General features: G+C 34.8%; 1 protein-coding gene across 1 annotated transcript in view; it reads right to left on the reverse strand.

The window, feature by feature from the left end:
* Nucleotides 1-5445: 5445 nt before the first annotated feature.
* The window catches only part of LOC127653270 (carbonic anhydrase-related protein 10-like), a 35672-nt gene continuing 25106 nt past the window's right edge, over nt 5446-16011 (reverse strand). Inside the window, exons 5-10 of the mRNA XM_052139905.1 lie at nt 14853-15038; nt 9879-9974; nt 7527-7599; nt 6645-6799; nt 6154-6325; nt 5446-5913 (exon numbers count right to left, since the gene is read on the reverse strand). Coding sequence (XP_051995865.1) covers nt 5891-5913; nt 6154-6325; nt 6645-6799; nt 7527-7599; nt 9879-9974; nt 14853-15038 — 705 coding nt within the window. The 3' untranslated portion in view covers nt 5446-5890. The remainder of the gene's footprint in view (nt 5914-6153; nt 6326-6644; nt 6800-7526; nt 7600-9878; nt 9975-14852; nt 15039-16011) is intronic.

Here is a 16011-nt window from a genome sequence, read left to right on the forward strand (position 1 = left end):
TAAGCCAGTTTGCTGACGATACAACATTGATTCTAAAGAATGAATATCAAATTCCATTAGCTTTACATTCTATTAACCAGTTTTCTAAAGCTTCGGGGCTACATTTAAACCTAAACAAATGTGTAATGTTAACACTGCATGAGTTTCCTTTGCAGTCATTATCTAATATACAAATTAAAAGGGAAGTTAAATATTTGGGGATTATTATTTCTAAAGATAAAGATGTTATGGAGAATAACAATGTGTTGAATAACATAGATAAATGTAAGTTCATATTGAATAGATGGCTGCAGAGGGATCTTACAATCTTTGGAAGGGTTCTTTTATCTAAAATGGATAGTTTGTCCAGACTCATCTATCCAGCCTTCTCCTTGCCCATATCGACACGAATGCTTAAATTAATAAATAAGGTGAATTTTAAATTTATTTGGAGAAATAAGTGTCAGTACATTAGAAAGGAGGACATGATTAATAAATATGAAGACGGTGGGGTGAATGCTATCGATTTTGACATTATGAATGGTGTTTTGAAATTGAAATGGTTAAAATCCTTCATTCAAAATAGCCACTCCTTTTGGTTTATTGTCCCCAATGCTATCTTTAACAAACTGGGGGGAATACACTTTCTGTTATGTTGTGACTTTGAGTGCACCTCGTTACCAGTTAAACTTTCAGCCTTCCATCAGCATGTGCTGCTCTATTGGAAATTTTTGTTCAAACATAACTTCACTCCTCACAACACTCCAGTTTGGAATAGTAGATATATAAAATTTGGCAGAAAATCTGTATATATTGAGGAATGGATATCTAAAGGGATTTGGGCTATTGCCCATTTCTTGGATGTTAATGGAAATGTGTTACTGTATAGAGAGTTTTGTGAGAAATTCCAAGTACAGTGTACCGTTAATATGTTTAATAGAATGATTAGAGCTATACCAATTCTGTTAAGATTAATGGTTAAAGAAGACATGTTGTACCTTAAAATCTCCCCAGTACTGAGACAGCTCTCCTTAGAAGGTTATGATTTTTGTGATAAAAAATGTACAAATAGAGTCATTAGAATTTTTTTTTTACAGGCTTATTACCCAAACCCAATTAGACGGGAATACATGCTTAAAGATTTTGATAAGGTTGAAATAAAAAACATTTGGAAAAATTATTTGTCTTTTTCTCTCCCTCCTAAAGCTAAGGAGGTGAACTTCAAAATTTTAAATGAGATTTATCCTACTAAAGAATTTTAAATTTAATTTTGATGTGAATAATTGTGTTTTTTGTGAAACAAATATTGAAAATCTAGAGCATGTCTTCTTTGATTGTGATCTGGTGCAACCCTTTTGGAGTGAGGTGCAGAATTGGTTAGGGTCTAGGAGGGTTGAACTCCCACCTCTCACGTCGAAGTTAATTAGGTTTGGTGTTTGTCTGGAAAACAAAGATTGTGATTTTGTTATTAATTTCTTGTTATGTTTTGGAAAGTTTTTCATTCATAAATGCAGATGGTTTAAATCTAAACCCAACTTTAATCACTGGATGAATGAGGTTAAACTCTTGTGCAAATCTTAAAAAAATTTTAAAAATCAGAAAGCCCTTAAACTGATTTCTCTTTTGGATACGTTTAAATTAATTTAAAAAGTCCCTTTTTATTTTTTTTTTTCATTTTATTTTTATTTTTTTAAATGTAATTATTGGTTTGTTCATAGTGTGTTTTCTGTTCTTTGTACTAGCTATGCTCATGGCTGAACAATTGAGGTTATATTCAGAGATTTGTTGATGTACCTTGTTTGTTTGTGTTGTTGAAGGATAATAAAAAATAAAATAAAAAAAAGTATGTCGAAAACAATTTACGGCAATTGTAGACAGTAGTTATTTGAGAAAATATTTATGTATATTTTGATAAGTCACTTGTGATTTGTATCCTTTTTTTTTTTGGCAATAAAGATGACTTTATTAAGCTTTAAAAAAAAAACTTCTTTGAATCACGAACTTCAGTAGAGTCTATAAACTGATTGGCCGTAAAATGAACCAATCACAAGACATCTTATAGGGGGGGGCACCTGGGGTGGCCAATCGAATTTCAGGGGGGGGCAGTGCCCCCCTGGCCACCACGTAGACCCACCCCTGTCTTTATAATCTTGTTTTTGACACACAATCTATTTTTCCTTAAATGTCAAATGTTAATATGTGTTTATTGTCTCTCTCCATGTGTAATGTTAATAGTTGGGGCACCACATAATAAGAAGGAAGTTTATTTCTCTTCTTAAGCATAAGAAATGTGATATAGTGTTTCTTCAAAAAACATACCTTTCTCTGCAGGAAGGTGAAACATTTGGAAAGACATGGAGTGGGCATTTCTTTGTATTGCTTGAGTAAGAGCAGGGTTATTACGTTGATAAGTAAACATCTACAATTCAAATGTCTCAAACAGATTCAATATACATTTGGAAGAGTCATTTTTGTTTTAGCTGAAATTCAGGGACAATGTCTTATTTTGGCTAATATTTATGCACCTAACATTGATGATCAGGGCTTTTTTATAGATCTTGAAGGGATGTTGCATGCTGCTGGCACCCCTCCTGATATAATATTGGGAGACTTTAATCTTTTGATGAACTCAGTCCTTATCATAGTGAAGCAAAAGTGTGCAAGCCCCCTAGAGCAACATTGACACTTCACAGGATGTGTAAAAATCTTGGTCTTACAGATATTTGGAGACATTTGAACCCATCTGGTACAGACTATAATTTTTTTTTATCAGTCTATAAGATTTACTTTAGAATAGATTTTTTATATATCCAAGTTCCTCATTTCATATGTTGTTGATTGCTCAATTGGAAACATTTTAGTCTCAGATCATGCACTGGTGTGTTTAGAGGTGTTGCCACATACAGAGAAAAATAATTCATATAGTTGACGCTTTAATGTGTCTCTTTTGCAAAATCCTAAATTCCAACAAATGCTAAAGGCTGAAATCAATTTCTATATGGAGACAAACTGGTCCTGACTCCTCAGTATCCTCTGTGGGTGTGGCTTGGGAGGGAATATTAAAAGTGCTGAGGCAGAGCTGAAGTGACGAATGTCATCTAATGGCCTCAGGAAATTGTCCCGATTGAAATACAGATATAATACTTTTTCACAGAAGGTGAAGTTTTGGCTATTCAGGGCAAGACATTAATATTTTGATTCCCTCATTGAAATCTACTGGTGGTGAAATATTTAACACGGCCAATGATATTAATAATACTTTTAAAGGATTCTATCTTGATCTTTATAGTTCCACTTCTTCGTCTACTGATGAAGATATTAGAGACTTTGTGGAACCATTAGAACTTCCTAAACTGACAACTAAGCAAAAAAATTATCTTGATTCTGAGATAACCTTGGAGGAGCTTGGCAAGGTAATTAAGGCCTTGGGTTCCGGGGCCAGATGGGTTTGCCACTGAATATTTTAGATCTTTTGCTACAGAACTGGCTCCATTTTTGGTAGAAGTTTATATGGAATCATTAAAGAATGGAAAGCTTCCGCCAACCATGACACAAGCCCAGATCAGTCTGATTCTTAAAAAGGACAAAGATCCAAGCAAGTTTAAGAGATACCATCCAATTTCCATGATCCAGCTAGACTTTAAAATATTATCAAAAAACGATTAAGTAAAGTTTTGACATCTCTTATACATATAGATCAGTTGGGGTTTATTCAGGGTTGTAGTCGTTTCATCAATATCATGTGGTCAATGGCCAATGATCAGGCTCCGGTCGCTGCCATCACACGACACATTTTATATGGTAGAATGGGATTATCTTTTTTAAGATTTTGGAGATGTATGGGTTCGGGAATACTTGTATTACTTTATGGACACCCGGTAGCAGCGGTACAAACAAATGGATTCATTTCAGATTATTTTACTCTGGATAGGAGCACCTGGCAGGGTTGCCCTCTTTCCACATTATTGTTCTGTCCTGCCCTGTAACCATTAGCAGCCATGATAAGAAAGGAGGATGATTGTCCAGGGGTGGTGGTGGGAGGGGTGGTGCATAAGCTTTTGCTTGTCCAAGCCTGCAAGATCTATGCCTTGCCTCTACAGACTTATTAATTCTTATTAATAATAATATTTAATAATAATAATAATAATTAATTGGTCTATATCCGAAGCTTTAGTGCTGACAGCATACTGTCCAGTAACAGCTTTTCAACTGGGCACCTTCCAGTGGCCCAAACAGGACATGAATTACTTGCCCTGGACTTCATTACATTTATCTGTGATTGGGAAGGTTAATGTTATTAAAATGAATTGTATTCCAATTATGGCATATGTTGATAAATGTTGATTCCGTGTTTTCATGTGCTGTTTGTGTTAATTTGAGTATGGAATCAATACAAATTGTTAATGACAAAAATCTAAATTAGTTGCTTCTTTTCTAACATGCTTTGTACACTCAGTGGCCCATTGAAGAGTACACCGATATGACTGAAACGACCAGTATTCTGATATAATTTGGCACTATACAATTCAGATGTTTATTATGTTTTAACATTTAAAATATACTTGTCATTAATTTATCATGAGATTTAAATGAAATTTAATATCATGTTTTTATAAAAAGTTTCACTACTGAGCACTATGACCCTTTTGATTGACTACCATTTGCATTAAAGGGACAGTTCACTCAAAAGAAAAAAAAGTGTCATCCATTACTTACCCGCATGTTCTTCCAAACCCATAAGACTTTCTTCCATTGAACACAAAAGGAGTTGTTTGGCTGAATGTTATCCTCAGTCACCATTCACTTTCATTGAAAAAGATGCATTTGAAGTGAATGGTGACTGAGGATAACATCCAGCTTAAATTATTTTGTGTTTCACTTAAGAAATAATGTCATATATGTTTGGAACAACATGAGTTTGAGTAAATGATGACAGTGTTTATTTTCATGAACTATTCCTTTAACTTTACAGCATTAAAATACCCCAGATTCCTCAGATATTAACTTTTCCATAAAGGGGCAATAATTGCCCTCTGGATCTGATTATAAGGGGCATTTTTAACATTTATGGGGCATTTTTCTCTAAACATAAAAATAATTATACTGAGTCATCCTTTTATTAAAAAACATAAAAGTTCTCAATGTGAATAATTAGACTGAGAATATTTCCTCCTACCCATAAAAATAAATAAACATCAAACATCATAATTTATGTGCTAATGTTTATAATTAGACTTAGAATGAATATTGATAACTATACAAGATATAATATATATATATATAAAAAAAAAAAGAAAAGAAAAAAGAAACAAACTGGGGCATTTGTTTTTGGGGGCATTTTCATCACTTTTGGGTGGTCTTTTTGCCCTGAGCCCCCTTAATTTCTTACCCTGCCCCAGATTCAAAGTAATTCACCAAAGGTAAATAGAAAAGTTCACCCTGACAACTTTAAATATTTATTGGGCAGATATCACTCAATTAATTTAGCATTGTAAACACTTAGTGAAGGCAACATGCTCAAAAATAGTCCAAGATACAGACTTGAAATCCTTTTGTCAAATTGAAGTCCATAGTCCTGTGCATCAAGCAAAGGTAGTTTTTTGTTCACTGCAACACACATTGATCGCACCTGCTTTTTAGATGCACACTGTCATTGAAAGTCAGTTGTGCCTCATCAAACTCATGTCTACAAAGATATGTAAGCGATTGCTTTCACTGTCTTTGACGTATATGTTTTTATAAACATATAAAACACTTATAAAAGTATTTTTTTTAATTTGTATTGAAGAGTCCTCTTTTTTGTCTTATTGATAGCTTCATCTTGCAGTATTTGTCCAAACGTCCTCAGATTGTTGGCCATATTCTTCAGATATTACCAGAAATTCTGAAGTAACTAGTCAACGTCAAGCTGTTATTTCAGGAGCCATTCATTAACTGAAAAGGGAAGCAAAGAATAGGTCATCAAACAGCTTTGTCTGTGAACAATAACACTTATTCACCAAGGGCCATTTAAAATAAATTTCTCTTTTAAGAGCAATGGTAATAATAAAACAGTTCAATAATGTTTAAGTGTCAAATTAGAGAGCTCAGCTTTAGAGTGTGCATGCTGCATGGAAAAGAGGAAGGGTGTTTTATTGCAAAAAGTATGTATGCGATATGAAGTGTGAGACAAACCTCTGTATTGTGGCCTCAGCACGCGGTTGTTGGGACAGTCCCTTCTCTGAGTGAAGTTGATGTTGGTGCGAATGCAGCGCTGGTGCAGTGGCTGGGTCGGCCGCATATTGTCACCCATACTCAAAAAGATCTGGGATGGCTGGTTTTGACTGAGAAGACGAAGAGATTGCATCTGAAGAGACAGTAGATTTAACATCATTGTCATTGTGCATATTATTACTTTTATAATATTGTATTTATGTGAATATAAATGTACAGTATATATAACAAATGTACTGTATAAAAGTAATTAATTATGGTATATACAGGGTATGCAATGTACATAATAATAAAATGTGCAGAAGGCAGGGTGGAGTAGTGATACAAATAAAATATTTTAACAGTGAAATAACGTTCAATCCAAAATAGTAAATATCCAAAAGTAAATAGAATAAAATGAACATCCAAAAATGCTTTTCAGTTTTTTGAACATTTGACAGATGCACTTTCACCTCTATCTGTGAAATGTATATTGGCTTATTCAATAAGATCCAGGTGGCTGTCTCAAGGCACGGTGGAATAGTTATCGACCCCTCATATGTGAGAAAACTGGAGGTTTCTGGATATAGCTCCTCAATATCGAGGCCCATCAGTAAGTATGCATCATCTGAAGAAAGAGTATAAAACAAACAATGGGCTGAGATGCATTACAGAAACATACAAAAATGGATCAAAAGGATATCATCCCTCCAAAATGTCTTGATAAATGCCTGCATTATCATATCAGGATTATTACTTTTAGGTTCTGATTTGGTCATGCTTCAATCATAGGTAAATACGGACAGGACCATTTCTGTTCTATGTGTGATTAGAATTAACAACAAACAAAAGGTTTATTAAAAGAGATATTATTATGTGCCAATTTTAGAACACATTTTGACTCTTTATTGCTTATGGCCATCGTATTAAGTCATAACCTGTAAAACAGCTTAATTTCAATGAAGTAGTGGACAACTTTGATTACAGTACACCCTAAAAGATAACTGGCCACAGGGCCCTTGCAAGTCATAATGGTCCCCTAGTTTCAATTCAGAGAGGATAAAATGGAACTTCCAACAAAGAAGCCCACTGGGTGGTAATAGAGAGCTAAGAGTTTTATTTTAGTCTATGTTAATTAAGTTACTAAGCCCTTTATAGAGGCAATTTTTCAAACTCAGACCAAGACAACCCCTGAACTTAATAATGCAGTTGCAGGCAATTTTCAATCACATTTCTTTCTATGTTAAGAAACGTAACCTTTAGAGTTTTTCAAGAGTATGCAAAAGACAGTAAGACCTCCCAAGGCTCCACACTATACTGACATTAGTAAAGACAGGGTATTTGTGGACACTTACGTTTATATGTAATCCTTGTAATGGTCTCTCTGCTCAGCATACGGTTTAGAAATGAATTTGTAGGGTCTGAAATCTGAAGAGTAGAGCCAAATTTTAAAGTAAACATTATACTCAAACCACACTGAATATACTGTAACTTAAAAACTGTGGTTCAATAATATTATTTGACATAATTGAATCATCCTGAATACATTAGTTTACAATAACAAAACAAATTTTAAAGGTTGGACCAGGTAGCTCTTTGAGGTAGTTGCAAGTAACCCCATTTTCAGTGCAAACATTTTATATTAAGGCAATTAAACATTGTTTTGTTCAATACAGTAATCACAAATGACATAAACGATTTCAAGTGTGTAAATTCAGCATCACTAGAACCACCAAACGGAATTACAAAAATAATGACACACAGGTTTTCCGAACACTTTCCCTGTCTTCTATTGGTCAACAAAACAGATAGTCTCACCCCAAACTCACCATTGTTTGAGCCAATGTTGCTGTGTTGGGCTGGTAGAGAAGGATATTGCTGCAGGCAAAAAAAGGGGTGGGAGCTCCAAACCTCCAGCAAAGGAAGCCCCTAACCTAAACCTAACCCTAGCCATAACCCCTTTTGAATAACCCTGCCTCCTGGAGTAAACCCACTCTTTTGGAGATCCTGCCCCCATTTGGAGATCTCTGGCCTGCAGCTATACCTACTTGGGCTGGTAGGAATTTTAAAGGTGCATTTACACTAGAACTTGTGCTCCATTCACTCCCATTCATATGTATAAGAATGCAGGAAAGTGGAAGCATGAGCTCATGCGAATAAGATTGTACTCCGCTACCTACCAAAGTTGAATGAAATCTGACCTGTGAATTCTTAATACGAAAACATGTGTGACCAATAGAAGATCTTCACATCATAGATTGACCTCTTGTGGCATGATAAAAATAATACAAACTTCAAAGCTACAGCCATAGGGTTTGCATTGTTCCAGATTCCAAAGTAATTTCACATGCTCAAGCCTAGTGTGACTACACCTTTAAATACAACAAAAAGTGTGGAGGCTTCACGCTATTCTCCACGGCATCCACGCAACTCACCACATGCTCCACCGAGAGCGAGAACCACATTATAACGACCACGAGGAGTTTACCCCATGTGACTCTACCCTCCCTAGCAACCGGGCCAGTTTGGTTGCTTAGGAGACCTGGCTGGAGTTATTTCTTTTTATGTATTTTTTTATTGAAGATGTATGCCTTTCATCCAAATGGTCTCATTAGTTGTAAAATGGTGAAGATTTTCTGGTATCAAAATCCCTGTGTGAACCTGGATGAAACTAAACAGAGGAGGGAGTGAGGGTGCTGCATCCTTTCATCTGAATCCCGGCAGTCCTGCCCAAATTTAGACCAGAGTCAAGACTTACACCATCAGGGAGCAACTCCCGCAGAGGTTAGTCACATGACAGGTTAAATTCTGGTGAATCTTCATCATAATCTCCCTTTAGTTTGCATGAGAAAAGAAATTTGGTCAAAAAACAAAGCATGACCAGATGCTTCAGAATAAATTAGTTCTAATAATAATAAAAAAAAATGCTAAATTGTTTTTAAATAACTTTCATTAATAGCATTAACTTTACTTTATAATGTTTAACGCATGGTTGATTAATGTTCTGTACATTAAAAGAGTTAGAAATATCATGAGAGATTACTGTACATATACAGTATAGGTGAATGTATTGTTCCTAAAAGCTGTTGTTAGGCATGATGTGCAGCGAAGTGTCAGCAAACCCCATTAGCCGTGAATATTTATACAATACTGTACGGCCTTGAGTGCCTTATTGCTTTAATAAAATGACTTGTGAATGAGATATTTCAGCCAAAAATTTAAATTCTTTCATAATCTCATGCCATTTCAAACCCAAATGACTCTTCCGTGCAACAGAAAAGGAGATGTTAGGCAGAATGTAAGGGACTGACAGCACAGTCATAAGGGTTTGGAATGACACGAGGTGGAGTAAATGATGACAGAACATTTGTTATTGGGAGAACTAACCCTTTAAAAAACACATTTTCATTTCAATATTATTTTATTAAGCAAACTCCATCCTTCCACTAGAATTAATCCTGACATGTAAAAAAAATATGGAATGTTATTCCATAGGTGCTGCAAAGTGATATACACAGAACAGGCATTATATGTCATAGCTGTTACAATACCATTTATTTTAGCATGGCTGGGACCTGCATTGACCAGTCAGAATCTAGGGTCAAAACCATCCGTTTATTATTTTTTTTTTAAGACTTATTAAAGAAGCTTATTAAAGAAAGTGTTTGCCAATTCATTACATGTTGAAAGCACCTGAGCTTACTAACCTTCATGAAAATAGAAACAACTGCAATTCCATTAGGACTCCTGGCAGCATCACTGTAATTTAAATACAAGTCCTGATTATAATGGATGAGTTGCACCTGTGAAAAGACAAAAAGAGACACAGTAAAACATTCCAAATAACTCCTGCAAGGTGAATGCATGCATGTTGCCATAACAACAATTAAGGCCTTTTCACACCAAGCGTGACACGATTATGAGAGACGCGACGCGACACAGACGAATGACCATTTCCAATAGAAAGCTAAAGGAATGTTCGCCATTGCACGTTCAAAGCACCTTTGAGCTGGTCCGCCCTCTGCCCATCACCGAGTTAGAAGAAATAACCACTTGAAAAGTTTTGCAAAAAAAAAAAATTATTAAAAAAAATTCAAACGGTTCTCTAGCGAGCAGATCGAAAAAATAAAACGTATCTCTCTACCAGCTGAAGCAGCGATGACAAGTGTGTGTTTGATTTGCTCAAAGAGAAAGAAAACTTTCGAGACATTTCACAAACTATTTCAGTTCACCTGCTGGACAAGATAACTGCAAGTTTTATCATGTAGACACAGTCCGAGGGGATTAGAAAGAATCCAGTGTAAAAAATGTGTTAACGGTTAAAACATTTAATCAATTGGAACAATATTAATTATATGCCAATGACACACATACTGTATATACTTGTGTTAAGTGCATTTGTTTAAAATCACTGCTTAATGCACACTTATAATGACTGTTAAAACAAATGTTTGAGTGTATCTTATTGCCATGTACATCTAATTGTGTTATATTTGCTTAAAACCCTGCATGTTACTAATTAAACATGATGAAATTTAAAAGCTCCAAGAGTGCAAGAAATAGATCAAGTCATTTTTATTTGTATAGCGGTTTTTACAACACACATCATTTCAACTTTACAGAAAATTATGCTTTAACAGAAAAAGAGGCTGTAATATCTGTAATGTCTAAGAGTCATTATTGTGCGGTTTGATAAAAAAACTAAACGTTATTGTAAATTGTGCCTTAAAATAAATAAATAAATAAATAATATTTGTATTTTGACCCCCAGTGTTGGCAATCTCACCCAACAAAACCCATCTTCATTATGACCCATAATTAGATACTTTAATACTGCTACCGACAGAGGCTGTAAAAAATTATTAAAAATAGCACAGCAATAACGATTTAGTTTTTGGTATTCAACGGCACACAGAGTGCACTACAAGTTATAGCAATAATAATTCATTTGTGGTGAAGAAAAACACTTAAGATGTGTAAAGTTGTTTATTTCAAAAGTGATACAAAGGCAAAGGCGATATATATTATATTAAATATTTAAGAGTAAGATTAAATGCAAAGATCAAGCAATTCAGCAATATGGAATAAATTATGAAGACAATCCACATAAGATTTTTAAAGGGGATGCAAGGCAGTGATTCAGCAATATAATTTACATATTAAGAGAACCCATATGAGAAAAAAAATTATTTCAGTTTTCAAGGCATTTGATGCAAATTAAATACACATCCTCAGTGCTGGTTCAGGTGTTACTTCCCCGTTTAATATTGGTGGTCAAAACAGCTTTCTGTGCTTAAGTGACACCTGTTTCTCTGGTTCTGTTAACTGCAACAGCTTCTGACACGTGATCTAAAGCTTACATATTATTGTTTAGGGTATTTGTTCACCAGGCGAAGAAACAAAAATGGACACACAGTAAAAAATGTTTGCTCTTTCACGTGCGTTTTGGAGCAAATGTTCGGTCCAAGTGAAAATGACTCGTTAGGGATCTACTGTTTCGATTCAAAATGTTGAACATTCATGTTTGGTGTGCAAAAGCCTTAAGGCTGTACAAGTCCCAGCAAAGTCTTTCTAGCAAATCAGTCCACTGTCGGCCATCTTTGGAATGGTCTCGGGAGGCTATTTCCAGTCATGCCAGTGTAGCTCCTATCTATTTGAATGGGGAAAGACCAAATTCTCAAAAACGGTTGGTCAAGATTACAATCAAAGAACATATTTGAAATCAGCAATAAAACATGACAATATTGGTATTAACATTTTTTGATTGTTTACCTCATATTACGCTTAAAAAATCTTACGCTTAGAGTTGATTGACAGGCGATGTCTGTATCTAAAAGGTGATTGGCTCTTTTAAATATAAGGCAGGACGTCCTTCTATATCCATTGACTGTTGGGTACTCAGAGCTCCTTGGTTGAGCGTTCCAATTTCTCTCATTCATTTGAATAGAAGTGGCCCATCCCTGCTAAATAATCTCTGCTCCCAGCACTCTACTTCCAAAATAGCCATAATCCATAACACATGCCTATAAATTATATGTGTACATAACTCCATTACTACATTAACAGCTTGTAATCTTATGTGACATTAATGAGGTTCAGTACATTAATCCGTATAAATATTTTGCTTTGTATTTTGTATAAATTGTTAATGGAAACATTAAGAAGCTCCTTTATACTCCTCCATCCTGCTTTATCGTTATTTCCGGGCAGCTCCGTGAAAACAGCAAGATTGTGCCAGGAATGCTGCCGCTTCATTTTCAGTTGCTCAATATTGCATTGGAGCTCATTAGAAAATACGCTTCAGTCATCAGTTATAATGAGTTTGCCTGTCAGGCTCAAAATGAAGTTGTTGGAAAGCTGCTACCCATATAACCTCATTTGGATTAGGAAAATGAAGAGAGGCTGCTGACTTCAGTGAAATTAGAGGTGAGGATCAGAGAATGGGGAGCACACCTTTGCCTCACACACAAGATTACATTTAAAAATGTAAAATGTAAAGGTTTGATTTGACATTTCTTGCATGACTTGGTGGTTGGTCGGCCTTGGCTTGGAAACTGGCTCCAAATGAAATGCTCAAGACCCCATGAAATCGCTGGTAACCCTGTACACTAGGTTCCATTTGTTAACATTAGATAATGCATTAGGTATCACAAACTACCAATGAACAATATTTTTTAATCTTTGTTAATGTTAGCTAACAAAAATTACATTTTTCATTTTAAGTTCACGTTAGTTCATAGTGCATTAACTAATGTTAACATATAGAACATTATATTTAAAAAAAGTATTACTATATGTTGAAATCAACATTCACTAAATTAATAAATGCGTAATAAGTATTGTTCATTTTAAATTCATAACTAATGTTAACAACTTGATGCTTATTGTAAAGTGTTACCAGATCACTTGACAAGTGCACTTTCCTGTGTTGACATATTTCCAAATGAGGTTTGGGCGGGACATATCAAAGGGCTCGTTCTCTTTTTAAAATAACCAATGTTGGGAGGGTTACTTTTAAAATATATCTCACTACATTACAGAATACATGCTGTAAAATTTAATTTGTAACGTATTCCATAAGATTGCTCAAGGTCAGTAACTAAATACTTTGGATTACTTCTTCAGTACTGGTAGATTTTCTAACTTGTTTTGACTATAAACAAGTTAATAACAAGTGAAAAACAATTGCCAGTACAGTAAAACAAAATAAACAAATTAAAAATACATTCTCTGAAAAAAAGCATAAATATCTTGCTAAAACAAGATAAACAAATTGATCTTGTTTTAAGAATTATTACAAAGATAAAAATGTTTACAAAAAAACAAATCGCTATTGCGTATGATCTAACATGGACTTTCTTGAAAGACAAAAAATATAATTGTGCCTGTTAACATGTGCATATAAAATTACACATTTTAAATAAATACCAAAAAAATAACATTTTAGATTAGCATAGAGCTAAATGTTCACTTGAAAATTTACAAAAGGTTTCTTTCTATTTCTGCTGCTCCAAACTTACTTCAAACTTACTTTTCTGTCTGCTCGTATGAATGTAACACATCATAAGAAAGTGTTTCACCGCTGTTCAAATGCATTTTGGATTGAATCATTTATATGTATAAATGTTTTCCAACTAAATAGTTCAAATATTAAATGAAACAAATGACAATAAAATGCAAAGTAATCTCTTCGGTAATCAAAATACTTTTTGAATGTAACTGTATTCTAATTACCAATGATTTAAATTGTAACTGTAGTGGAATACGGTTACTAATATTTTATATTTTAAATACATAATACCCGTTACATGTATTCTGTTATTCCCCAACTCTGAAAATAACCAATAGATTTTAGTTATTTCACAGTTACGTCACTGTGAATTTTGCTGTTGCTAGACAGAAGCAGGTACATTCTCATTCTAGATAGCATTTCATTGGACAACAATATGGATACACCTCTTAATCAAGATGCATCACCAATTTGTTTTGGTCTGTTCTTCCGAACATCTATCAAACATGGACTAAGAGTCACATTTGATTTTATGGGCCCTTTAAGAAACACCTGTGTGATTGATGGGGCCCATATACACAGCATATTTTCGCCACTCAGGCTTGTCTCTCACCATAAAAATGTGTTTACATTCTTAAATTCAGCATACGACCAATTAACAACTGCCTATGCAAACTTGAAGATATTTACCGTTCATTTTGTTCTCCCATTGCTCCACAGTTTTATCTACCATGTGCTCGTAACACAATCACTTCTTAAGAAAATAATTTCTGCAATCCTGACGTTTGCCCTTAATCCAAAATAAAAAAGATTTTATTATGCAAACTAAATGACACAGCATATTGTTAGAGAAATTACTGCTCAAAAGTTGCAGCAAGTGATTTTGCTTTGGAAGATTTGACTGAATTGCTGTTCAAATGAGATTTCATTGCGGTCTTGTTACTGTTTTTCATCTTCTTGTTGAAGAAAAGCAGACTGAGGGTAATAGGGCTTTGTTTTTCTGGTTCAAAAACAATCTGTGATAAAAGGGACTTACTTCCCAATTTGCCTGCTTCATTACCTTCAGTGCCAAAATTTCCAGAGTTTGTCACAGGATACAGATTTTTGAAGGGATACAGGTTTAATTGAATCCCACACCAGTGATGTATTTCCAGGCTCTTTGTTAGCTTACCTCTCCAGGGAAGGCCTGGCCATTGAGCAGGTGCTCTGAGCCCCGATTGTCCTCACTGCCAAAGTGAAGCCGGATTTCCTCCAGCCTGTAGCTGTAGCTCAGTGGCCCGCCAGAAATGTTCACCAGGTGGGACTTGTCTGGGCGCAGGGACACATGTCGACCTGTATTGTACATGGTTCCACTGACCTGAAAAGGTACTTATGTTACATTTTTTGGATCAGATTCTCCTGACATTTTAACCTATGACATTTTATGATAAAATTATATACTAAATGAGTCACAGTCCGGCACCAGATATTTCCAATGTGTCATCTACTTCTTGTTGAACAAAGGTGGTGTTCAGTGTTTCACCTTGCTAGGCTAAAAGGCATTATCTACATTCTGCACTGTTGGACAGTGCACATCCGGTGTGGGGAATTCATGGAAAAATGCATGAATACAGTAAACAGATTGAATTATTCTGACAGACTGAGGGGTTTTTCAAGGTAAATACAGTCGGCAGGTGCAACTGTTGAGCAAATATGTTATGCACATTCAGTGAACAGTACAGGATTGCTCCGATACCAACATTTTTACTTCGGTACGATACCAGCCCCAGTACCTCGATATCGATGCTAAATCGATACTTAGATATTTGATGAAATTACACAGAAAATTACTTGTCTAAAAGAACTGCATAAAGTATTATAGATACAAATTATGACTTTTCTATTTTCTGGATTCCATGTTAAATGTTTTAATAAAATGTTATGATCAAATTATGTTGATATTTTGTACACTTGCTTATGGGATATTGCTTGTGATATTAGGGGGTGGGACCAAACCATTTTGGGGTTGGGGGGTCACGGGTGTTGAGGTCATAAATATAATGGTCCTCTTTGGTCCTTTAATATAGTAAAAGCACTGAATAAAGGCTTGAATGACCAAAATTTGTATAATTTTTGGTTTTAAAAGATACATGTATTTTTAAAGTTCACACAGTACAAGACTACCACTGTGTCTGCATTGCTAGCAATTTGCCTGTTTCAGTCATATTTTCTTTCTTTTTTGAGCTATCTCAAAGGAAAAAATGAATATAATTTTAATTTCTTTTCATCACTGATGTATCTGTAAAATGACATGACATCAGCTGACTAGCAAAAAGAAAATCCACAAGATT

This window comes from Xyrauchen texanus, chromosome 12 (genome assembly GCF_025860055.1).
Source record: "Xyrauchen texanus isolate HMW12.3.18 chromosome 12, RBS_HiC_50CHRs, whole genome shotgun sequence".
Taxonomy (NCBI): domain Eukaryota; kingdom Metazoa; phylum Chordata; class Actinopteri; order Cypriniformes; family Catostomidae; genus Xyrauchen; species Xyrauchen texanus.